The following is a 20,925-nucleotide window of genomic DNA, read 5'->3' on the forward strand; positions in this document are numbered from 1 at the left end:
ATTATTATTATTATTATTGCTATTTCTGCTAAATTAAAATAATAGTAATAAAACAACTGAGTTTATAATAATTTTTGGAGTATTGTAACTAAACTTTATATGAAATAAAAATGATAACTGTTTGACTTGTTTACAATGTAAGTCCCATTAGATCCACTTTAGTAAACAAAGCAAGTCTTATATATTTACTAAGACTGGAAATATTACTTTACAAACTATTGGAAATAGATCAAATGAACATTTTTTTAAAAGTTAATATTACTGAAATTAATTTAAAAACAAATATATTTACATTTGCACAAGTAAATAAATAGACTCCATTGGCCAAAACAATGAGCAGATTATGGGTCTATCGATAACCAAGTCTTCCATAGAATTAGATTTTCCTATAATAGACGTCTATGCTTACTGCATTTCTAGAATTATCATTAACCATTTTAATTTAGGCTGGTTTTTAACAAGTAACTACCTCCTTTAGGTCTTATAAAACCTCAAGAAGGCCTTTGTTTGGACCCATGCAAAATCCCAAGTATCTGAGTGCAAAATGTTTCTCAGGGAATACACATTAGCAGTTTAAACAGATTTTTAGATTAAATCTTTTGTGCTGCAGTTTTGCTTTACTAGAGCTCACCTTGCAGAGGATAATGTTCAGATTTGAAGTCTCAAAGCCTCATAGCCTGTGTCATGCTGGCAGGAGATTGGTTCTCAGGGCTTCACGTGGGTCATGGGGTTCAGATTAAAGGATTCGCTCTGCAGAACACAGCTTTTAGTGCACCACTTCTGCTGCCTTGGAGTGTGTACTAAGCCTTTATTTGTGAGTGCTTGAATGTTCTATTGGTTTGTCTGCACTCCGTGGGGATGTCTGTAGTTTTCAGCTGGTCGTTGGTTTATCAGGTGTCTGGTCAGGAGTGATAAGTCTGTTTGACCTAAACAATGCTCATTATGCATTTTATTCCTTTAAATCTCAGCTCCATTAATTTCCACCCAGGTTTAAATAGGCTTTCAAGAAGCCTTTGGTATTCATGGATCATTAAAGTCAATCAGCAAACAATCAAAGCTTCTTTTTTTGCCTGTCTTCAATGACGTTAAATCAATTCCTGAGATAATTTAATCATGTGAAGCTTTTTATCAGTGCATTACTGGCATACGCTAAATGCTGGGTTCCACACAATTCATTCATATTGTCCCAACTCAAAGTGATTAAGTTAACTTCAATTGTTTTACAAAGTTAAGTGGATTAAACCTAAAACAATTATGTTCCAGAAAACTCAAGAATTATTGATTCAGCTCCTTCTACATGGTTTGAACAAGAAGCAAAATATTTTTTGTGTGTGCATAGGCATATTTGTTTGGCAATGTAAATGTAGTCTCTTAACATCCAAATTAACTTCATATTTAGTGCTTTTTCGTAAAATATTTGCGTTGTGAGAGATTGCAGCGCGTTTACTTAAATTGTTTGTGTTGTGAGAAAATGCAGCGCGTTTTCGTAAATTGTTATGAGAATGCAGAGTGTTGCCGTAAATTGTTTGCATTGTGAGAATGCAGTGTGTTTTCGTTGTGAAAATGTAGTGCGTTTCCGTAAATCGTTTGCGTTATGAGAAAAAACAAAGCATTTTTATAAATTTTGCGTTGTGAGAAAATGCAACACGTTTTTGTAAATTGTTTGTGTTATGAGAATGCAGCGTTTCCGTAAATTGTTTGTGTTGTGAGAAAATGTAGTGCTTTTCTGTAAATTGCTTGCGTTATGAGAAAACGCAACGTGTTTTTATAAATTTAGCTTTGTAAGAAAACACGTTTTCATAAATTTTTTTTGTTATGAGAATGCAGCATGTTTCCATAAATTGTTTGCGTTGTGAGAATGCAGCTTGTTTCTGTAAATTGTTTGCGTTGTGAGAATGCAGCTCGTTTCCGTAAATTGTTTGCGTTGTGAGGAAATGCAGCTCGTTTCCGTAAATTGTTTGCGTTGTGAGGAAATGCAGCTCGTTTCCGTAAATTGTTTGCGTTGTGAGAATGCAGCTCGTTTCCGTAAATTGTTTGCGTTGTGAGAATGCAGCTCGTTTCCGTAAATTGTTTGCGTTGTGAGAATGCAGCTCGTTTCCGTAAATTGTTTGCGTTGTGAGAAAATGCAGTGCTTTTTCTGTAAATTGTTTGCGTTGTGAGAATGCAGCTCGTTTCCGTAAATTGTTTGCGTTGTGAGGAAATGCAGCTCGTTTCCGTAAATTGTTTGCGTTGTGAGGAAATGCAGCTCATTTCCGTAAATTGTTTGCGTTGTGAGGAAATGCAGCTCGTTTCCATAAATTGTTTGCGTTGTGAGGAAATGCAGCTCGTTTCCGTAAATTGTTTGCGTTGTGAGGAAATGCAGCTCGTTTCCGTAAATTGTTTGCGTTGTGAGAATGCAGCTCGTTTCGAACAAATGCCAAATTCCTCCGTCAGAGATGAAACCTTTTATCAACGCTTACATTTTAAACAAGTGGCAAAAGGAATGGGATGCATTAGAAAACAATAAACTACATGAAATCCAACCTGAAGTTTCACACAGAATTTTAAGACATTTTAAGAATCGATTTGATCAAGTAGTTTTTACCAGATGCCGTATTGGGCATACGAGAATTACACATGGTTTTTTGCTCCAAGGTGAAAACCCCACTCAGTGTTTGTGCTGCAAAACTCCTATTACTGTAAAACATATTTTACTGGACTGTCCTGCTTTTACTGATTCCAGAAGGACTTTTTATGAAATTAACTCTTTTAAGGACATTTTTGACAAAGTGGAACCAGAAAAGATTTTAGAATTTTTATCATGTATTAACACAAAAAATCTTATTTAATTTATGTTTTATTTTGTTTGTTGATTTTTAAATTGTATATTTATTGTTGAAAGATTCCTGCCATGAAGATAGCCTTGGTTGCTGACATGGCACTAAATAAAAAATACATTACATTACATTACTTGCAGCTCGTTTCCGTAAATTGTTTGCGTTGTGAGAATGCAGCTCGTTTCCGTAAATTGTTTGCGTTGTGAGAATGCAGCTCGTTTCCGTAAATTGTTTGCGTTGTGAGAATGCAGCTCGTTTCCGTAAATTGTTTGCGTTGTGAGAATGCAGCTCGTTTCCGTAAATTGTTTGCGTTGTAAGAATGCAGCCTGTTTCCGTAAATTGTTTGCGTTGTGAGAATGCAGCTCGTTTCCGTAAATTGTTTGCGTTGTGAGAAAATGCAGTGCTTTTTCTGTAAATTGTTTGAGTTGTGAGAAAACGCAGCGCGTTCTTGTAAATTGTTTGTGTCATGAGAATGCTGCATGTTCCCGTAAATTGTTTGCGTTGTGAGAATGCTATCAAATTGATGAAGATCTTTTCTTAATTTGCTGGCGTTTATTTTTGTAATTGCACTTGTTTCCTTAAATTACAGCACGTTAAAGCTCTCTCGGCCACTGCAGGACATGCATTGTAGTCATTAAAAAGACAGTCAAACAATATGACTTTAAATGTGAGTGTAAACATGACATTTTAAAAGACCATCCATTTTCTAGAGAGAAGTCAAAAGCTTACCGCTCAATACATTTTGAGTGGTGACACTGAAAGGAATATTGTCTAAAGATGAGCGCCATCCTTTGAACTGAACAATGCATGTCCCTATGAGAGATCAGAGTGTCCCAGGGATCTTATCACAGCTGCACACAAAGAATGCTTGTTGTTTTATGACACTGCAGCACTGGGCCCTGGTTACCAATAGACTACACTCGTGAATTATTAAACTTCTGGCTTCTTGTATTGATTGATACACTCCAGACTGGACTGGTAAATTAATTCGGCATATAATTATGTATATTAGACCCATGTATAGAACACATCTTGTTTTAAATAATTTACTGCTTTATTTTTTTAAAAAGGTTTACATCTTTAACTGGGAAACAGTGTACTTTTGATAATTTAATCAACACAAATTAACAAATAAATGTTGATTTCATTACACATCTTATCTTCAATCTGGTAAAAACAAAAACACCTACTGTTTGTTTGGGGGGGTGGGGGGTTTAGATCAGCATTGAATGGTTTGATATTGACCATCTCATCTTTTACAGTTAATGATTAGCGTGATTTAGTTCAGACTTAAGAAAACATCGTAGTTGGGGGAAAGAGTGGGGTAAATCATCTAAATTTGCACACTCCCTCAATGTAGAAAACTGGAAAATATTAGAGTGCAAATCATCTCTGAAAGTACAAGAGCTTTTTCTGTGTGTTTAAGTACAGTCAATAACATTGTCACACTGTCCCTCAATCACAAAAAAACTAAATGTGTATGCAAGACCAGTATTTGTAGGTGAAACTTTGTAAAGAAATCGCAGCAATTCTGAGTAGGTAGCATATATCAGGGTCTCAAGTCGATTTTATGACTTTTTTTATACCATTATGAATGAAATTTTTGACTTGCACAAGGCTAAACACTAAAGATTTTTTCTAATGGCCCAGTTAAAACAGTTTTTTTAAACCATTAAAACAATTGTTATGGTAAGGAAGATAATTTAACCATATTTTTTTGAACAGAGTTAATGAATAAAATATTTGTTAAAATTTTGAGATGGATGTGTGTTGGCCAGACTGGCGAGCTTTACATGAATATAGAAAAAAGCAGACCTGTTTAAAATGATTAAAGACCTACATCATATTTCTGTGAATTTAAGACTTTTTAAGACCCCTCAGACACCCTGATATATGAATTTGAACCTACTGCAGTGCAGTAAGAAATGTTGTATTTAGTGTAAATCTGGGTAGAATTAAATTAGTTAAATTTGGGCATACACATCCAGATTTTTATCATTATCACATGACAACATTAGTTGTGTCGCTTCAGTTTCTTGTATAGATCCTGTACCTGGGTCACAAATACAGGGAAAAGTCACAGTTCATGTAAGTACAATGAAAAAAGTCATTCATCCGTTTTCTTTTCAGCTTAGTCCCTTTATTAATCTTTATTAATTAGTCACACAGCAGAATGAACCACCAATTTATCCAGCATATGTTTCATGCAGTGGATGCCCTTCCAGCTGCAACCCATGTCTGGGAAACATTCATACATACTCATTCACACACATACAATACGGACAATTAAGCTTACCCAATTCACCTATAGTGCATGTTTTTGGACTGGGGGGAACCCACGCGAACACCTGGAGAATATGCAAACTTCACACAGAAAAACCAACTGAACCAGCCGAGGCTCAAACCGGCGACCTTCTTGCTGTGAGGTGATCGTGCTAAAAAAAAAAGCGCCACTGTGACACCCTAAAGCAAATTTGGATGTTTCTAACAGAAGACCTTCCGCTTGTAAAACGATTGTGATAATCACAGGAGCCTAAATGATTCGTTGCATGTACAATTTTTTTTTTAGGAAAATAATTGCAAACAATTTATATGGGCTGATTTTAAACAAATCAAGTTGAAGGATACTAAATTTAGGCATCACGGTATCGCAGTGGGTAGCTCAATCGCCTAACACCAAGAAGGTCACTGGTTTGAGCCTCGGCTGGGTCAGTTGGCATTTCTGCGTGGAGTTTGCATGTTCTCCCTGCATTCCAGTGGGTCTCCACATGGGTGCTCCATGCTAAATTGTCCATAGTGTATGTGTGTGAATAAGTGTAAATGGATGTTTCCCTCCTGGACAGATTGGTGTGCATGTATTTAGTTTATTATAGTTTTTAAAAACTTTTAAAACATTTGTTCATTTTTTATTTGAAAGTAAGTATTTAAAAGAAAGTTTATGTTGGAAAAAAGTATGGATACAAGTAGAGCTTGTTTGTCTTTTACACAATATTTAAAATATTTAACTAAGAAATACTATCTAAAATATACATATTTTTTTATTATTAATGTATTATATTAAAATAATATTAAATTAGAATATTTTTTATACACAAATAAAAAGTCCTAAATTTAACTCTTTGAAACCTGCAGAACCCCTGGTCCAGTAAGAAAACCCTAAAACTATATTTTTTGGGTAATAATTTTGATAGGTGACGTCGTTATTTTACCTCGTAATGAGCAGGTAAGTATACTCTCTGGGCTTGAGGAAGATCGTTTCCCACATAGGGCCTGTTCCTGTAGGACAAGTTTTCCAAGACCGTATTACCTCTTAATTTCAGTCAGCAACATCACCGAAATGTCTAAATATATTTAGAGTTCGAAAAACAAACATCATTTAAAAACCCATGAACTATGGCTGTATTTGACAAATGCATCGAGGAACACTGTAGCCCTTAACTACATTTCCCAACATGCACTTCTTGCATAATTAGGCCCGCCTCCTTTTTTGAGTGACAGGTTGTTTGTTTCACTGTTACCAGCTGCTGGCCCATTCCAATCCTTGTCGGAGTGGAAACACGGGGGCCGACAGTCCTCTTTTTTTCTCCCTTCCCGTTTACCTCGTTGTGCTTTCTTTTATTTCACCCCGCTTTACTCTCTTTCTCTCTTTTCCTCGGCAGACAACTTTTCCTTTTCTCTCCCCTCCTTTCCGCTCCGTTTTGAAGGTTTTAAAGCCCCGTCCATACGCTCCAGTTATTTATTTATTTATTTATTCTCTCTCTCTCTCTTCTTTTTTTTAAATGCAAACGAAATAGGCAGGTATGTTTTTTTAGATGTACCACAAATGAGAAGACGCAAAAGATGGAACTGCACATTTTAGAGCACAGTTTAAAAGTAGCAAGTATAGCCAAGGAGGGCATCCAGATTTGCACTCACGGATTAATCAAACTAGCCTTTCTGCCCTCCAAAACGAGGTAAGTGGCTTCTCGAATCAAGTTCGCGTTGTGTTCAACTTGTGTCCGCTGTCATTTCAGTGTCTTTCTGGATAATGTTTGTGGGAATTGCGTTAGCTTACCGCTACGCACCTCGTACGAGAGGCAGATGCACTTCCAGCGCTCCTTTACCTTGCTTTTTTTATCCGAATGTTTGTTTGCTCCGTGTTAAGAGGCGCATGACATCATCAAACAATCGGTCAGGGCTGTTTTGTTTATCACTAAAGATTGTCTGTGCTGTTGCTGAAGTTCATTCGACGGTAGAGGGGTGTGTGTACGTGCTTGGGGTTGTTTTTCTTCTTGTGCAGCGGTATAAATATACGAAGGGGGGATGTTGCTTTAAATCCCCCCCGTCTGTGATGCTCAATGCACGGTCACGTATTCAGCATCACGGCTTTGATACAGATGAGGGGGCACCCTGGTGCCATTCAGTGCTTTTAATCAAAAACTGACCTGATCAGTTTGAGCTGCTGAGGGAAACCTGTAAACAACTGGGGGATGAGGGAAAAGTTGTGGCCTGTGTATGATTTGAATGGTTCTCTGACTGAAATGTGTTTTTTACTTAAGGAAAACACACTCTGCAGTTGTTTTGTGTTTTTTAGTGATGCACTTTCTCAGATGAGTGTCTTTTGTGAAAGACTGTCTATTCATTAAGTCTGTGAGGCCCCTTGCTGTGTATTGAGGAAAAGTTTGGTTTTATATTTGCACATTGGTTCAGTGACTGTGAAATGCTCCCTAGCTTGTTTAACATGGTACTTTGAATATTCGCTCTGAAATCACTTTAAAACATTTGTTTGGAGTCATTCTTGGGCCATAAATATTTGCAAAATAAAATTGAGTTTTGCAAACCAAAATAAAGTATTGAGCAAAAGAAAATGGCAAATCTCCGAAAAAATGTTGAAAAATAAAAATGAATTTTGCTAACAAAATGAAAGGGCTGCAAAGGGGAAATTAAATTTTGATAAATAAAAATGAAATTTGTTATAAAATTCAAGCAGTGCAAAAAAAAAATTGCAATAAACTATATATATTTGCAAAACATTTTTATAGGATTGTCTTTACAAAACCTATCCGGTCAATTGCAATGCTCATTTTTCGATGCTGTTTTCACTTTACACTTCACGTTTCTGCATGTTAAGCGCGGTTAAGCACTTCATTTTTTTTTTTTGAGTTGGATATGAATCACTTTTAAGAGATTTTGTCTGAAACAGGTACGCCTGTGCAGACATCTTTATGATCCGTCAATGTGTGATCATAGGGATAACCAGATGAACAATAATTCTTGGCTAGAAATTGCAACAGCCGTGGGAAAGGAGGAACGTTTTTGTTAAGAAGTTTGGAAAAACTTGAGAGATCAGTTGCCAAAAGAGGCCATGGCAAAAGTGGAGCCCAGAGTGGTTTAATACACAATTACAGAATATGTTTTTCTACCAATCATAGGTTTGACACTGATGTAAATATTGTGGTTTTTAATTTAAAACAATTTATTAGTTAAAGAACTATAATTAAAAAAACAAATTATTTTTATGATAACTGAAAAGGAACCTATCGGTTCAAAATATATTGATGCCCTTTTTATCTAGGCTTTACTGGTGGTGATGGTCGGGAATGTTTGACCATTATTGCCTTTTTAGCATAAGAAGAGTGCTTAAACCTGCCAGACAGTAATGTGTCTATTGTGGAGTGGACTAAATCAAAGCTAAAAACATCTGTATTTTTGAGTAAGTGTGCTTTTTTTTCCTATATAAAAATATATATTTGTTGAGCAACCCATGTTCTGTTATCACTAATATTTTAATAAACTTTTATAGGTAAAACTGTCTGAGATATGAACAAAAGCAAGTGACACAGCAAATTTGATTTAAAAAAGATCTTGAAAGGTTATAAAAATCCTTATCATTAATTTTTATAAAAATGATTAGTTAAAAAAATCTTTAATAGTACTAATGATATGGCGTAGTTTCGAAAACTTCAGACTTTTCTGTTTATCTGTCTGATTTAACGCTCCATTTCTTTTGACTGCCCCCTTTCATTTTAAAGAATATCACATAGGCGATTGCGTCAAGTAAAGCCTCGTCTGTTTTACGAGGTCTGCGACGCGGTGCCAGGCAAAAGTAGGAATCAGGCCTAAGACCCCCTCGGTGACGCTGTGTCTCCAGGTGATGATGTCGCATAAATGGAGGCAGGTCTGGGCCTGCCATTAATGCACTGCTTGACTGATTTTACTTGTTTTGCTTGTTTGTTTGTTTTTTTTGTTTGCAAATTAAATTTTTTTTTCAAAACGTCATTTTCCCTTTGCTATTTTTGGAGATTTGCATTCATAATTAAGTTTCTTTTTGTATTGTATTTTGCAAGTATATATGGCCCTAGATTGACTCCATACATTAACTTTAGTTGACTGTGAGCAGTGCTTTTATAGTCATTGGCTGCTACATACATGAGTTCATTATTTAGAATTAGCAAAAAATATTTTGGTGAAATTATATTACTAATGAGAGAGTGCAAATGTGCGAATATAAAACCACCTTTACCTCAATTAACTGTGTTTGCATTAGCAGAGAGTGTGAATCTACAGTCCGGCTTTGGAGACCGAACCTCAGGGAGAAACATCCTGCTTGCTCATTTAGTCTTGTTATACTGCACTCACGCATACACAGAGAGACGGAGAGAGAGGCCTCTAGCAGTATAGAGTAGGTTGTTTTCATGTCTTGAGTTAGTGTCTTGATTAAAAAAGATTGAGTGGTTTAGATCAGGGGCCCATTTCCCCTCAGGGCTCTTTTGTTTTACATGTTTATTCCGAAATCTCATTTTGCAGGGTCGTTTGGATCAGCACAAGTGCTTTATTGGTGCTGTGGTCAGGGTGCGAATTATACATTGATGATCAGGTTTTTTGATTGTTGCCTCAGTGAACCAAATTGAAATATTTAATTCAATTACATCTAGTTTATTAATCAAACTTGTTATTATGTTTTCAGTGTTTTGAGGGATATTGAGTGGTTCTCAATGGCATTTGTGAAATTAAATCAACAGTGACCGGTTTGCTTTCCTTCACCTAATAATGGAAGATAATGAAAGACTGCACATCATTTTTATTTTACTGTTTAACTTTTATGTGCTAGCAAGTGTATAATAAAATACAAACTATGCATCTAGTTTCACAGACACCTACAGCACAAATGCCTATTTTAAAAGAAACATGTTTTGTGAACACTTACTCTGTCTGTTGGCGCTCTAGATTTGCCGGTTTCGAACCCCTGAATTAATATTTTTTGGCGCCAACATGCATTCACAATGGTATGGACCATTACAGGGGTGATACAATATATGTTTAAGTTTTCTATCATTTTAATTATTAATATCATTTAAGATACGGATGAGAACAAACTATTTCTGAACTATTAAAGGGAATGCCCTATTTTTAATGTTATCAGACGACTGAAAGCGACAATTTTTATCTGGAGAGATTTTAAATAGAATATTTTTCAATGTGAATCCTTATAAAATTGTAAAAAATTATCAAAAGTAAACCCTAAAAACTGTTTTGGATTTTTATCTTGTATATTATTATTATTATTATTATTATTATTATTATTATTATTTATGTATTTGTGTATTATTTATTGCTGTTGATGACTTTTAAGACTTTTTTTTTTTTTTGCCATGGCATAGCCAAAGAAGCTGAAATGGCAATAAACTCAATTCTCTCTCTCTCTCTCTCTCTCTCTCTCTCTCTCTCTCTCTCTCTCTCTCTCTCTCTCTCTCTCTCTCTCTCTTTCTCTCAAGTTGTTCAAGTTGCTTTATTGGCATGACATTAAGTACAGTATTGCCAAAGCACTTCAAATATGAAACATTAAAACCATTGAAAAATGAATAGCAATACAGATAAGATATAATGACACAAAAAAACCACAAAAAAAAATACATTTGATAAATATAATAATAATAAAAAGTTTAAATTATTTAAATAAGATGCATGAGTTTACATTAACCATTTCTTATGGTGTGTAGGGTATATACATTATACATAATACATATATTCTCTCTCTCTCTCTCTCTCTCTCTCTTTCTCTCTCAGGGGGTATCAAGCGTAATTAGGGGGGTCCCCCCTCTATTATTATAGATTCTGAATTTCAATTTTGATTACTTCTCAATTAATCGCCCAGCCCTATATGAAACTTTTACTTTGAAGATCGAAAATGTTTTGTCACGCCTCATGACTCGCAGCAAGGATGACATCATCTCCAATCGAAAAGGAAAAATACTGAATATGGCAAAGTAACGCATCAGCAGAAACATGCATGGTCTGCCTTATTAATTCTAGGATTGAAGATTTATCACTGCAAAGAGCTTTGCGGCTGGGCTGTTTTTAACATTCAGGTTCTGTTTGCAGTCACATATCCCTCCTTGTGGTTTGCGTCTGGCAGCGAACAGCATTTCTTCAGGGTTTTCTATTGTATTCACTGCTATATGTCTTGCCCGATGGGCCATGAAATCCATTTTAAGAGCTTTTTTTGGATCCACATGCAGTTTCATGTGGAAATGCTTTTTTTTTCCGACATGCCTTCTTTTTTTGTATTTCAGTCTTCGAATTGATTCTGACTTGGCAAACACTTCTGTGTGAGGGGAGAGAGGGGGAAACACTTGTTTTTCTGTCACAGAGGCGCAGCTTGAATCAACTTATTTAGTAGCTGTTTGTGAAGTGTCTCAGAGTGATGCAGAATGTGCACAACACAAGGGCAGATCTGGAAATAGTTGCTTGCAGTTGGAAACATTATTCGCCAGCCCTCAGCTTGTGCATGGTGGTGTTTATTAAGGAAAATATAGAGGAAGCATCTTTTTATAATAAAGCAGATACAATAAAACTGCTTGCAGTGGTTATAATAAAAGCAAACTAAATATGTGTAAATATTAGTCACCATATTTCCCCGTAGTTTTTTTCTTCTGCTGAAAGAAGACAGTTGTAAAGTTGTTGATCATTAAACTGTTGATGAACGTATAATAATTATTGAGGAGGTCTGTGTTTACCATCAGCTATTTGTGCAAACTTTGCATAAAATAGCTTTTATTGCTGTGTTCAGCAGAAGTAAGAACCTGTACTGATTTGTATTGAGTGGAGGATGAGTAAACTATTTCTTTTATTGACTAAAGTAGTTTTATGTGCAGAAAACAAATTTAGTAAACGTAAATATACGGTTTCAGGTAACATTTTTGAAAATGTGTCAAAATATGGTTTTAAAACGTTTTAATTTACTGTATTAAATATAAAATGCTGCAGCATACTAATTTTGAGTGATTCTTATTAGGCATGGGACGATAACCATTTTCAAACTTGAGTTTGGAAAAGTCAAGGTTTAAAAACCACCAAATTTTCTGCCATACCATTCTTGCGATATTATATATATATATATATATATATATATATATATATATATATATATATATATATATTCATGTTTTTATTTTTTTATGACAACAGTATCTCCAGCAGAAAAGATATTGAAAGATGCTATTTTAAATGGTAAAGAAATCTGTTTTTGAAACTGATGAAGACTGCAGAAATCAATTGATTTGAATAATTCAGCCTGACATGTTTACTGCTCTAAATATTATGAATGTTTCTTAAAATAAAATATTTTGTGTTCAAAGGGGAAGAAGCTTTAGTTTTTTTACCCAGATATTTAAAAAGAATCTATTTTAAAGCAGTAATCACAATACCATGAAAGCGTGATATTTTTAATAAAGGTTATCAAACTGTCAGAATTTTATACCGGCCCATGCCTACAAGTACTTATTAAAATATTTAAAGTTATTGCTGACAAATGAGTAAAAGCTTGTTGTTTGAAGGATAGTGGCAAAGTATAAAGATTTAAAATCTTTGCAATTAAGCTAATTTGTATTTTGGGGCATCACTGTGATCTTTTGATATGTCATAATGTGCTTATTTAATTTGCCTGTTTTATAAATTTTTTTTACTTTTTCTTTAAACTACTATATCTTTTAAACTACTGTTACTGTTACACTGAGTGACATTTAATGTGTGTCTTTTGAAAATCATAAATGCTGTTGCTGCTGTTTGACAGTTCTCAGTTTCTCTGGATTTCTCTCGATTTGGTATTAGTTTGGGTAAAAACATTTGCAATTAGATGTTTTTTTTTTTTTCATGTATTTTTTTTATTTTAGATATTGCGATTGATTTGATTTACAATTTAATTCTGTAGTCAAGCTTCAGCTCAATAATCTGTAAGCCGTGACAACACTTCTGCGACAGCTCTTGAAAATGACCAGTTTTTATTTGCTGTCTGTGACTTAAACCAAAATATTCCCATATTACAACTGCTATATTGTGAGTATAGTTTGGTTGTTCAATTCTGATTTGGCAGAATGAAGGTATGTTTACTCAGTTGGCTAGTAAAACTGTCACAAACAGCCGTGTGTGTGTGTGTGTGTGTGTGTGTGTGTGTGTGTGTGTGTGTGTGTGTGTGTGTGTGTGTGTGTGTGTGTGTGTGTGTGTGTGTGTGTGTGTGTGTGTGTGTGTGTGTGTGTGTGTGTGTGTGTGTGTGTGTGTGTGTTTGTCTGTGTGTCTGTTTGTCTGTGTGTCTGTTTGTCTGTGTGTCTGTTTGTCTGTGTGTCTGTTTGTCTGTTTGTCTGTGTGTCTGTTTGTCTGTCTGTCTGTTTGTCTGTCTGTCTGTTTGTCTGTCTGTCTGTTTGTCTGTCTGTCTGTGTGTCTGTCTGTGTGTGTGTGTGTGTGTGTGTGTCTGTGTGTGTGTGTCTGTGTGTGTGTGTCTGTGTGTGTGTGTCTGTGTGTGTGTCTGTGTGTGTGTCTGTGTGTGTGTCTGTGTCTCTGTGTCTGTCTGTCTGTCTCTTGCGATTACCTAATCGAAATGTTTTACAATTGCGTTTCGTTTAATTACACAGCCCTAATGTTTATGTTTTATTCTGTAAACAACTGGTGACATTTTCTCTGTTATACATTGAATTATTAATAATATTAAAAAGATCACATTTTTTAGACATGTTTAAATCTTTAGACAAAGCCATACCAATTGTTTTAACTTCAGAGCCCTTAAGAAATCAAAGTTTGGTAGAATAATTCAAGCACAACCAACTATAACATTTGACCAAATGGCATTTTCTGACAATCTCACATCCATACCTACTAACTCCAGTGTCCAAAACAAATCCACATTCTCAAGTAGTTTCTTTATTGATTTTACATAGATGTATATACTAAATATATTTAAAAATATATACAATGATGGATGTCTTTTCCAGATATTTCATGGGTCAATTCTGTTGACAAAGTACAAATATTCTAGAAGGGATGTACAATATATAATTTCAGCATCCATATCACTATTTGGTCATTCACAATAGTCACATCACAGAATATGCAATGTTGAGTCTATATTATAGTTGATTCCTTGCATGTGCTTTTGAGCTCTTTAACTGTATTATGATTTTTAAAGCGTTCAGGCATAAGAAATTGTACCATTTGAAACTTTATTAACACTTCATTTTTTTATTATTATTATTATTAAAATATTGTACCTGACGTAAAATAATAAAACATTGTTTATTTCAATTGTATCTTTTTTATTTGTTTTTATCTATGCTTGTAGATGGTTTATTTCCTGCAGATGTAGTTTTCTACAGAATCATCTCAATCAGTCTAAAACAGGAGTCTCAAATTGCTAGCCCGCCCTCCTCCTCCCTCCCCCTCGGTCTTCAGGTGATCATAAGCATTATCTCCCCCATTCGTAAAATCTTGCTTTCCCTATTTATGTATCCAATTGTTATTTTATACACAATTTTCCAGCTCTGAAATGCGCTATTTTACCTGATGTTATGTAGCATTGATGTTTTCACAGCCTCTCCAACCACCTGGCTCACTTATAGTTTTTAACTAGACCCGTCACTATAAGCAATTTTTATTATTGAACGTTTTTGATTTAGAGCTATATACAACAAGCCTGAGATTGCAGTATTAAGTTTTTTTTTTTTTTTTTTTTTTTTTTTACTTTTTTGATGGGTGGATCTCGGGCTTGTCGTATATAGTTCAAAATCAAAGATGTTCAATAATAATAATAAATTACTTAAACTAAAAGAGGGCCTGGGGGTTGGAAAGGTTGTGAAAACATCAAGACTACATAACATCAGTTAAAATAGTGTGGAATAATGTGTATAAAATAATAATTTGATACATAAAAAGGGAAAATAAGATCTTCAATTAGGAGGATTTGTTTTTAGATTTTAGCATAATCAGTCTGAATTTCCAGCAACAGCAGATAACAAGACCAGCCTTCTATTCATTTTGGAGATTCTGCCATAAAATTGAGTTAGGAAATGTGTAAATAGGTAATCAAAAGTAACGATTTGGTCTTTTGTGTGCATGTGTTTTTGTGCGTGTTTGCACCAGGGTGCAACTTACAGGGGGTGTTGACCCCCTATTTAATGCTAGATCCCTCCTGAAAGACGTCAAAACAACATGTATGAGGTGGTCAGTTCTTTAATATTGTGAAATAGTTTGATCTGATCTATATTTTAAGTACTAATGATAATAATTAATTGCTAATATATACATTTGACCACCCCATAACGGTCCATGTTATTGTGAATGCATAATAATCGCCCCTGTTTGTGAGTGTGCTTTGCATGCATGTCTGTTTGTGCATGCATGTTTGTGTATGTATGTGTCTCCTGAGAAACTTCAGGAAGGTTTGTTAGGAGCAGATTTATGACTAGTCTTTGAGTGACTCATAGTAGAGATGTTTTGTTGTTCTGATTTAAGGACACCAGACCTGTCTTTCCTCCATGATTATTGCTTTGCTTTTATTGCTCAGTATTGCTCAGCATTAGTGTAGATCCAGCACTTTTCACGCCGTGACTCAAATTCAGCTAAAAACTGAATGGATCGGTAGGGCTACTTAAAGGTCAAAATTATTTTAGTTTATTTTTTAGTAGTGCAAAAAATCCCTTCATTTAGAAATGTATAATTTTGTTATAATAGTTATGATGACTAAGCAGGAAATTGTCTATTAGCACTTTAAATATTAAAACAACTCAAGCAGTAAATCTAGATAGTCTCTCTGCACTGCTATGCCGTGTCATTTTACCTCTAGTCTGAAGAGATTTAAAATGATCTCATGGCCCAGGGGTCAGAAATGTCCAACTGCTCGCAAAAACGTAGAAAAAAAACACCCCTTTTTTCAGCCCCACTTCGGCGGTATCAGATAAGATGCTGCTTTCCAGTTAACAAGTGTTAACCCCCCCCCCCCCCCCCCCAGAGGCAAAATGATACACGGTGTGGGTGACAGGCCCATAAATAAGGACTCGTCTTACCTGGTATCTGGTGCCGTTTGGGCTGTACGAGCAGCATTACGAGCCAGCTGTGGCTACCCATCATTTGTGCACCAATGTATGTCGGTTTATGTTTGCACAGACACACACAGCGCATATGTATCTTTCCTGTGTACATATCATTAGGAAGTAAATTATTGTGTGTGTTAAATCTGCATTCCAGTTAGAGCAGTTGAAAAATTATTCTAATTTGACATGATTGTGACATTAATGGAACGCAACTGTCCTCCTCATATTATAAATGACATGCATAAGCATCATTCATCCTTATTTTTTTCCCCTATATGAAATAATAATTTCAGCAAAATCTCTGACTCTGGAAAAAATATTCATATCAAGCTTTACCGAGCGAAGAATTATATATGGCAACTTAATTGACAATATGTACAATGTAAATTGAATTTTATCAAGTCATAAATATTCAAAAGAAATACTGCAGCATTTTTCCAACAAGTATTTCAATAAATGCCCTATAAGGAGTTAACTTAAGTTTCTGTACGGAGGAATGTAAATGTTGTCACCCTTGCTGCTGTTGTTCTTTTCTTTTTCTTTTTATTTATTAAACCAATTTAACTCGTGGATTTTGTCCATTGTTTAATCAAGCAGAAAAATAAGATTTTAGAATCAGGTATAATATAAAAAATAAGTAGATTTATTTATTTTATTTTCCAATTACTGGACAACGTTAGTTTAGATTGTAAAATGTTGCATGAAAATAATATTTAGGTTGTTAATTATTAATAACTTAAATACTGTAAAAATATTTTTGAATCATTTTTAGAATGATTAACGTGTTCACGTAATAATGCTGTACATTTATTTTTAAATAAAGAAAACTTTTGCTATCAAGCTCTGTATTATTATTATTATTATTATTATTATTATTATTATTATTATTATAAGGTCTGTTCAATATATCAAAATTATCGAAAAATTGCTAATTTGCCTATTACATACATTAGCTTTGGTTTGCAATAAATGTTAAATGTTTATTTTCTGTTCTTTTTTTTCAGAATGACAAAACTATAAGCGTGAAGCAAAGTAGTGGTGATATTTTATTAATTTTATTTTATTTTATGCAACAGTAAATCATATTTATTCTCTTTCAGAAAGTCACACCATAGAACATTTTTACAGTTAAAGATACATAAATACTGTGAAAGTATCGATTGAGTCAGTGCCCTTTATATTTTCTTTAACATCAAACTACATAAATATAACTTTATTTTCCTTTAAAAAAAAAAAAAAAGTTGCGAATTTGTCAACTGTTTACTTTTGCCATCTCTGTGAATTCTGTGAGGCTATTGCAGCAAATTGACACACTTGTAAATGTTTCTCAGGAATATGGTATTCATTTCTTTCTAATACTCAACTTCTCATTTCCACATGCAAAACCCCACTTTCAGACTTCAAGTTACTAATCAAAAGCTATATTCTAAACAAATAGTAAGCATGGGATCAATGCTTAAAAAAAAGTATTTAAAAATCCAGCCCTTAGTAGGAAGAAAATCTAACTATTCTTTTAGCCCAAGGCATGATGAGGTTGTTTACACAAGATGCCATATTGGACTTATGAGACTTACTCATGGATATTTACTCAAAGCAGAAGTTCTTCCAAAATGTCAATATTGCAAAAGCCAACAGACTGATCAGAAGCGTATACTTTTGAAATGCCCTATTTTTATTGTTATCAGACAATGACTTTTATCCAGAGAGACTTTAAAGTATGAGAAAATAATAAAACAATGAGATTTAAAATAAGTCTCAAATGCTAAAATGTACATGTTAAGTTTTACAAACTAATTTCAAGAGGATCATGTGATATGATTGATTGCAGCTGGTCTCTCATCTGTAATCAGCAATAATACAATCAGATTGATCAAAGCCTACAATAAACAGACCGATTGCACCCTACTGCCTTATCTTCGTTTTGGAAGAATCCAAATCCACCCCATCTCCTCCTTTTCTTGTTTACCAGCGGGAGCTCTTGAGGCCTACCTGATCTTGGAAGCCCTTACATGCTAGTTGACCAGGCAGGAGCCCTGGGTTCACTTATCTCCAAGCTCAGGGTTCTCTCCCGGCACAGCATGCATGCCAAACTTGGTAATAGCGTCAAGCAATATCTAAGTGTGAACTCCTGAAATACGTTACAAATAATGTTTTATGTTTTTTTAGACGTTGAACCTAATTGTGGCATTTTGATGACCGTTGCTTTAAATTTAAATGAGATTGTGCACTCTTCAAAAGAGGGTGGAGCTACAAATGCCTACTTTTCAGCATAATGGCAGATTCAAAACCAAGATCTGAATTGTGCATTTTTAGTGACCTTTGCTTTAAATTCAAATGAGATTGTGTGTTTTTTAAAAGAGGGGGGGAACTACAAATGCCTGTGTCAGCATAGTGGCAGATTCAAAAACAAGATCCGAATTGAATTGATCCTAATTGTACCATTTTTGTTGACCGTCACTTTAAATTTAAATGGGATTGTGCTCTTTTTAAAAGAGGGTGGAGCCTCAAATGGTTACTTGTCAGCATAGTGGCAGAATCAAAACCAAGATCTGAATTGTGCAATTTTGGTGACCTTTGCTTTAAATTCAAATGAAGTGTGTGTGTGTGTGTGTGTGTGTGTGTGTGTGTGTGTGTGTGTGTGTGTGTGTGTGTGTGTGTGTGTGTGTGGGCTCTATTTTGACAGTCCATGCGCAAAACGCAGGGCGCAAATGCTTTCAGGGCGTGTCAGGACGCGTTTTTGCTAATTTAAGGACGGGAAATCTGCCTTGCGCTTCGGCGCATGGTCTAAAAGGGTTGAGTTTATTGTTTTAAGAATAAACCAATTAGAGTCTCATCTCCCATTCCCTTTAAGAGTCAGCTGCGTCGCGCCAAGAGCGCATTCGCTATTTACATGACGTAAAAAAGTAAGTCTAAGTGGAAAAAATGAGCATTACACAAGCAAACAGTTAACAGTTTTTTAACAGAAAACTGTTAAACAAAGCATCTACTGCGTGAGAATGAGAGATAATGGATCACTTTCACTTTCGCTCTTGGATAGGGAAACCTTTACGCACAGACATCAATTAGTCTATAAATAAATACTTTTGTTTGTTAAGCGCAAATATTCGTTTCAAAACTATTTCTAAATTCAGTTCTAATTTCCAGCAAACAAATAATTGAATAATAATAGCAAAATGTCCTCTAAAACCTGAGTTATATCCTAAAACACATGCTGTGCCCCATATGGTCTAAAACCTGACAGGTGGGCAAATCTAAGCTTGTTTTTAATAAAACAAATATACATATGGATATAATAAATAATATTGCTAATAATAATAACATTATACAAAAGCAAATTATTATGAATGAACTGAAAAAGCCTCCCGAGATGAAGAAGACATAAAAGCAGTGGTTTTTCATATTCATGTAGGCTAGAAAATAATATGTTTTGTAATATTTTAATCCTTTATATTTATATCCTATATATATTCTTATTATATCCTATATATCCTTAATATTTATTTATTTTTTCATATGTAAAGATATTTGCCTATTGCTCTCTTGTGCGTATTAAGCAGTGCGTAAGCGAGGCGCAACTCTGCGCCGGAGTTTAGACCGGGTTAGTTTTGGTCTAATGAAAAATCTATTATAGTTTCTCAAAATAGCAACGCGCCAGCGGTCTGCCTCAGAACGCCTTTCTTTTTAGACCAAAACGCCTATGGGTGCACATCTGAGCGCTAATGCATTTGCTATTTAAACAGCGTAGCGCAACGCCTCAAAACGACACTTGCGCCAAGCTTAAACTACCAAAAGACTACTGCGTCACGCCTTGCGCCACACTGCGCCGGGTGTATGATAGGGCCCTGTGTGTGTGTTTGGTTTTTAAAAGAGGGCGGAACTACAAATGCCTGTGTCAGCATAGTGGCAGATTCAAGAACAAGATCCTAATTTAATTGATCGCAATTTTGATGAGTGTCACTTTAAATTTAAATGAGATGGTGCTCTTTTCAAAAGAAGGCGGAGCTATAAATGCTTACTTGTCAGGATAGTGGTAGATTCAAAAACAGCTAAGCTAATGAGGGAGAGATTGTCACCAGTGGGCGGTATATAATATATATATAATTGGGCGGTTAATATAATATTTGCTAATAATAATTGTGGGCGATTTATATAATGTTTGCTAATTATATAAATTTTTACCATGACATAGCCAGAGAAGCTGACATGGAACTCAAAACTCTCTTTTTTTCTCTCTCTTTTTCTCCAGATGCAAGTTCTTTAGTTTAACTGAAACGCCAGAGGATTACACCATCATCGTGGATGAAGATGGCTTTAAAGGTAGGCCTTATGGTTACTCTTTTACTAAGAGTGCACTGGGTTTAGTGCAGCGAGGCAAGATTAAGTAATGTAAAGTATCACCGATTCTCTATAATTCCTCGCCGCTTGACTCGCTGCCAATGTTTGACCACATATTGCTCCATCAGCGGGTTCCCCCCACATTTCCATTATGGGTTACTAGAGGCTAAGCTGTCAGTGGGTTTGGTTTTGTGGTTGATTGAGTGAATCTATGTCATTACACACTGGTTGCCAAGGTGAAACCCGTTTGTGGTCAGGGATCTCAGAGGCTGTGTGTTTGCGCAACAGGTACAGGTATTTTAGGTTCATAGAAGTTTTGTAGTGTTGTTGGCAGCTTTTAGCTGTAATTCATTTGGAGGACCAAAAAAACACATTCATATTTTTGGTTTTACGTCCTGATTTTACACCACATTTTGCATGCAACCCATTAAAAATAC

At 35.0% G+C, this 20,925-nt stretch overlaps 1 protein-coding gene across 5 annotated transcripts in view; it reads left to right on the forward strand.

Moving 5' to 3' along the window:
• Nucleotides 1-6,329: 6,329 nt before the first annotated feature.
• castor2 (cytosolic arginine sensor for mTORC1 subunit 2) overlaps nt 6,330-20,925 on the forward strand; it is a 42,000-nt gene continuing 27,404 nt past the window's right edge. For 3 of the 5 annotated variants that reach the window (XR_012405771.1, XR_012405770.1, XR_012405772.1), the window contains exons 1-2: nt 6,360-6,769; nt 20,400-20,470. Coding sequence is in view for 1 of the 5 variants with exons in the window: in NM_199780.2 (NP_956074.2) it covers nt 6,657-6,769; nt 20,400-20,470 (184 nt within the window). In the remaining 4 variants the exon portion in view is untranslated. 5 annotated transcript variants of the gene reach the window in all.

Source organism: Danio rerio, chromosome 5 (genome assembly GCF_049306965.1).
Source record: "Danio rerio strain Tuebingen ecotype United States chromosome 5, GRCz12tu, whole genome shotgun sequence".
Taxonomy (NCBI): domain Eukaryota; kingdom Metazoa; phylum Chordata; class Actinopteri; order Cypriniformes; family Danionidae; genus Danio; species Danio rerio.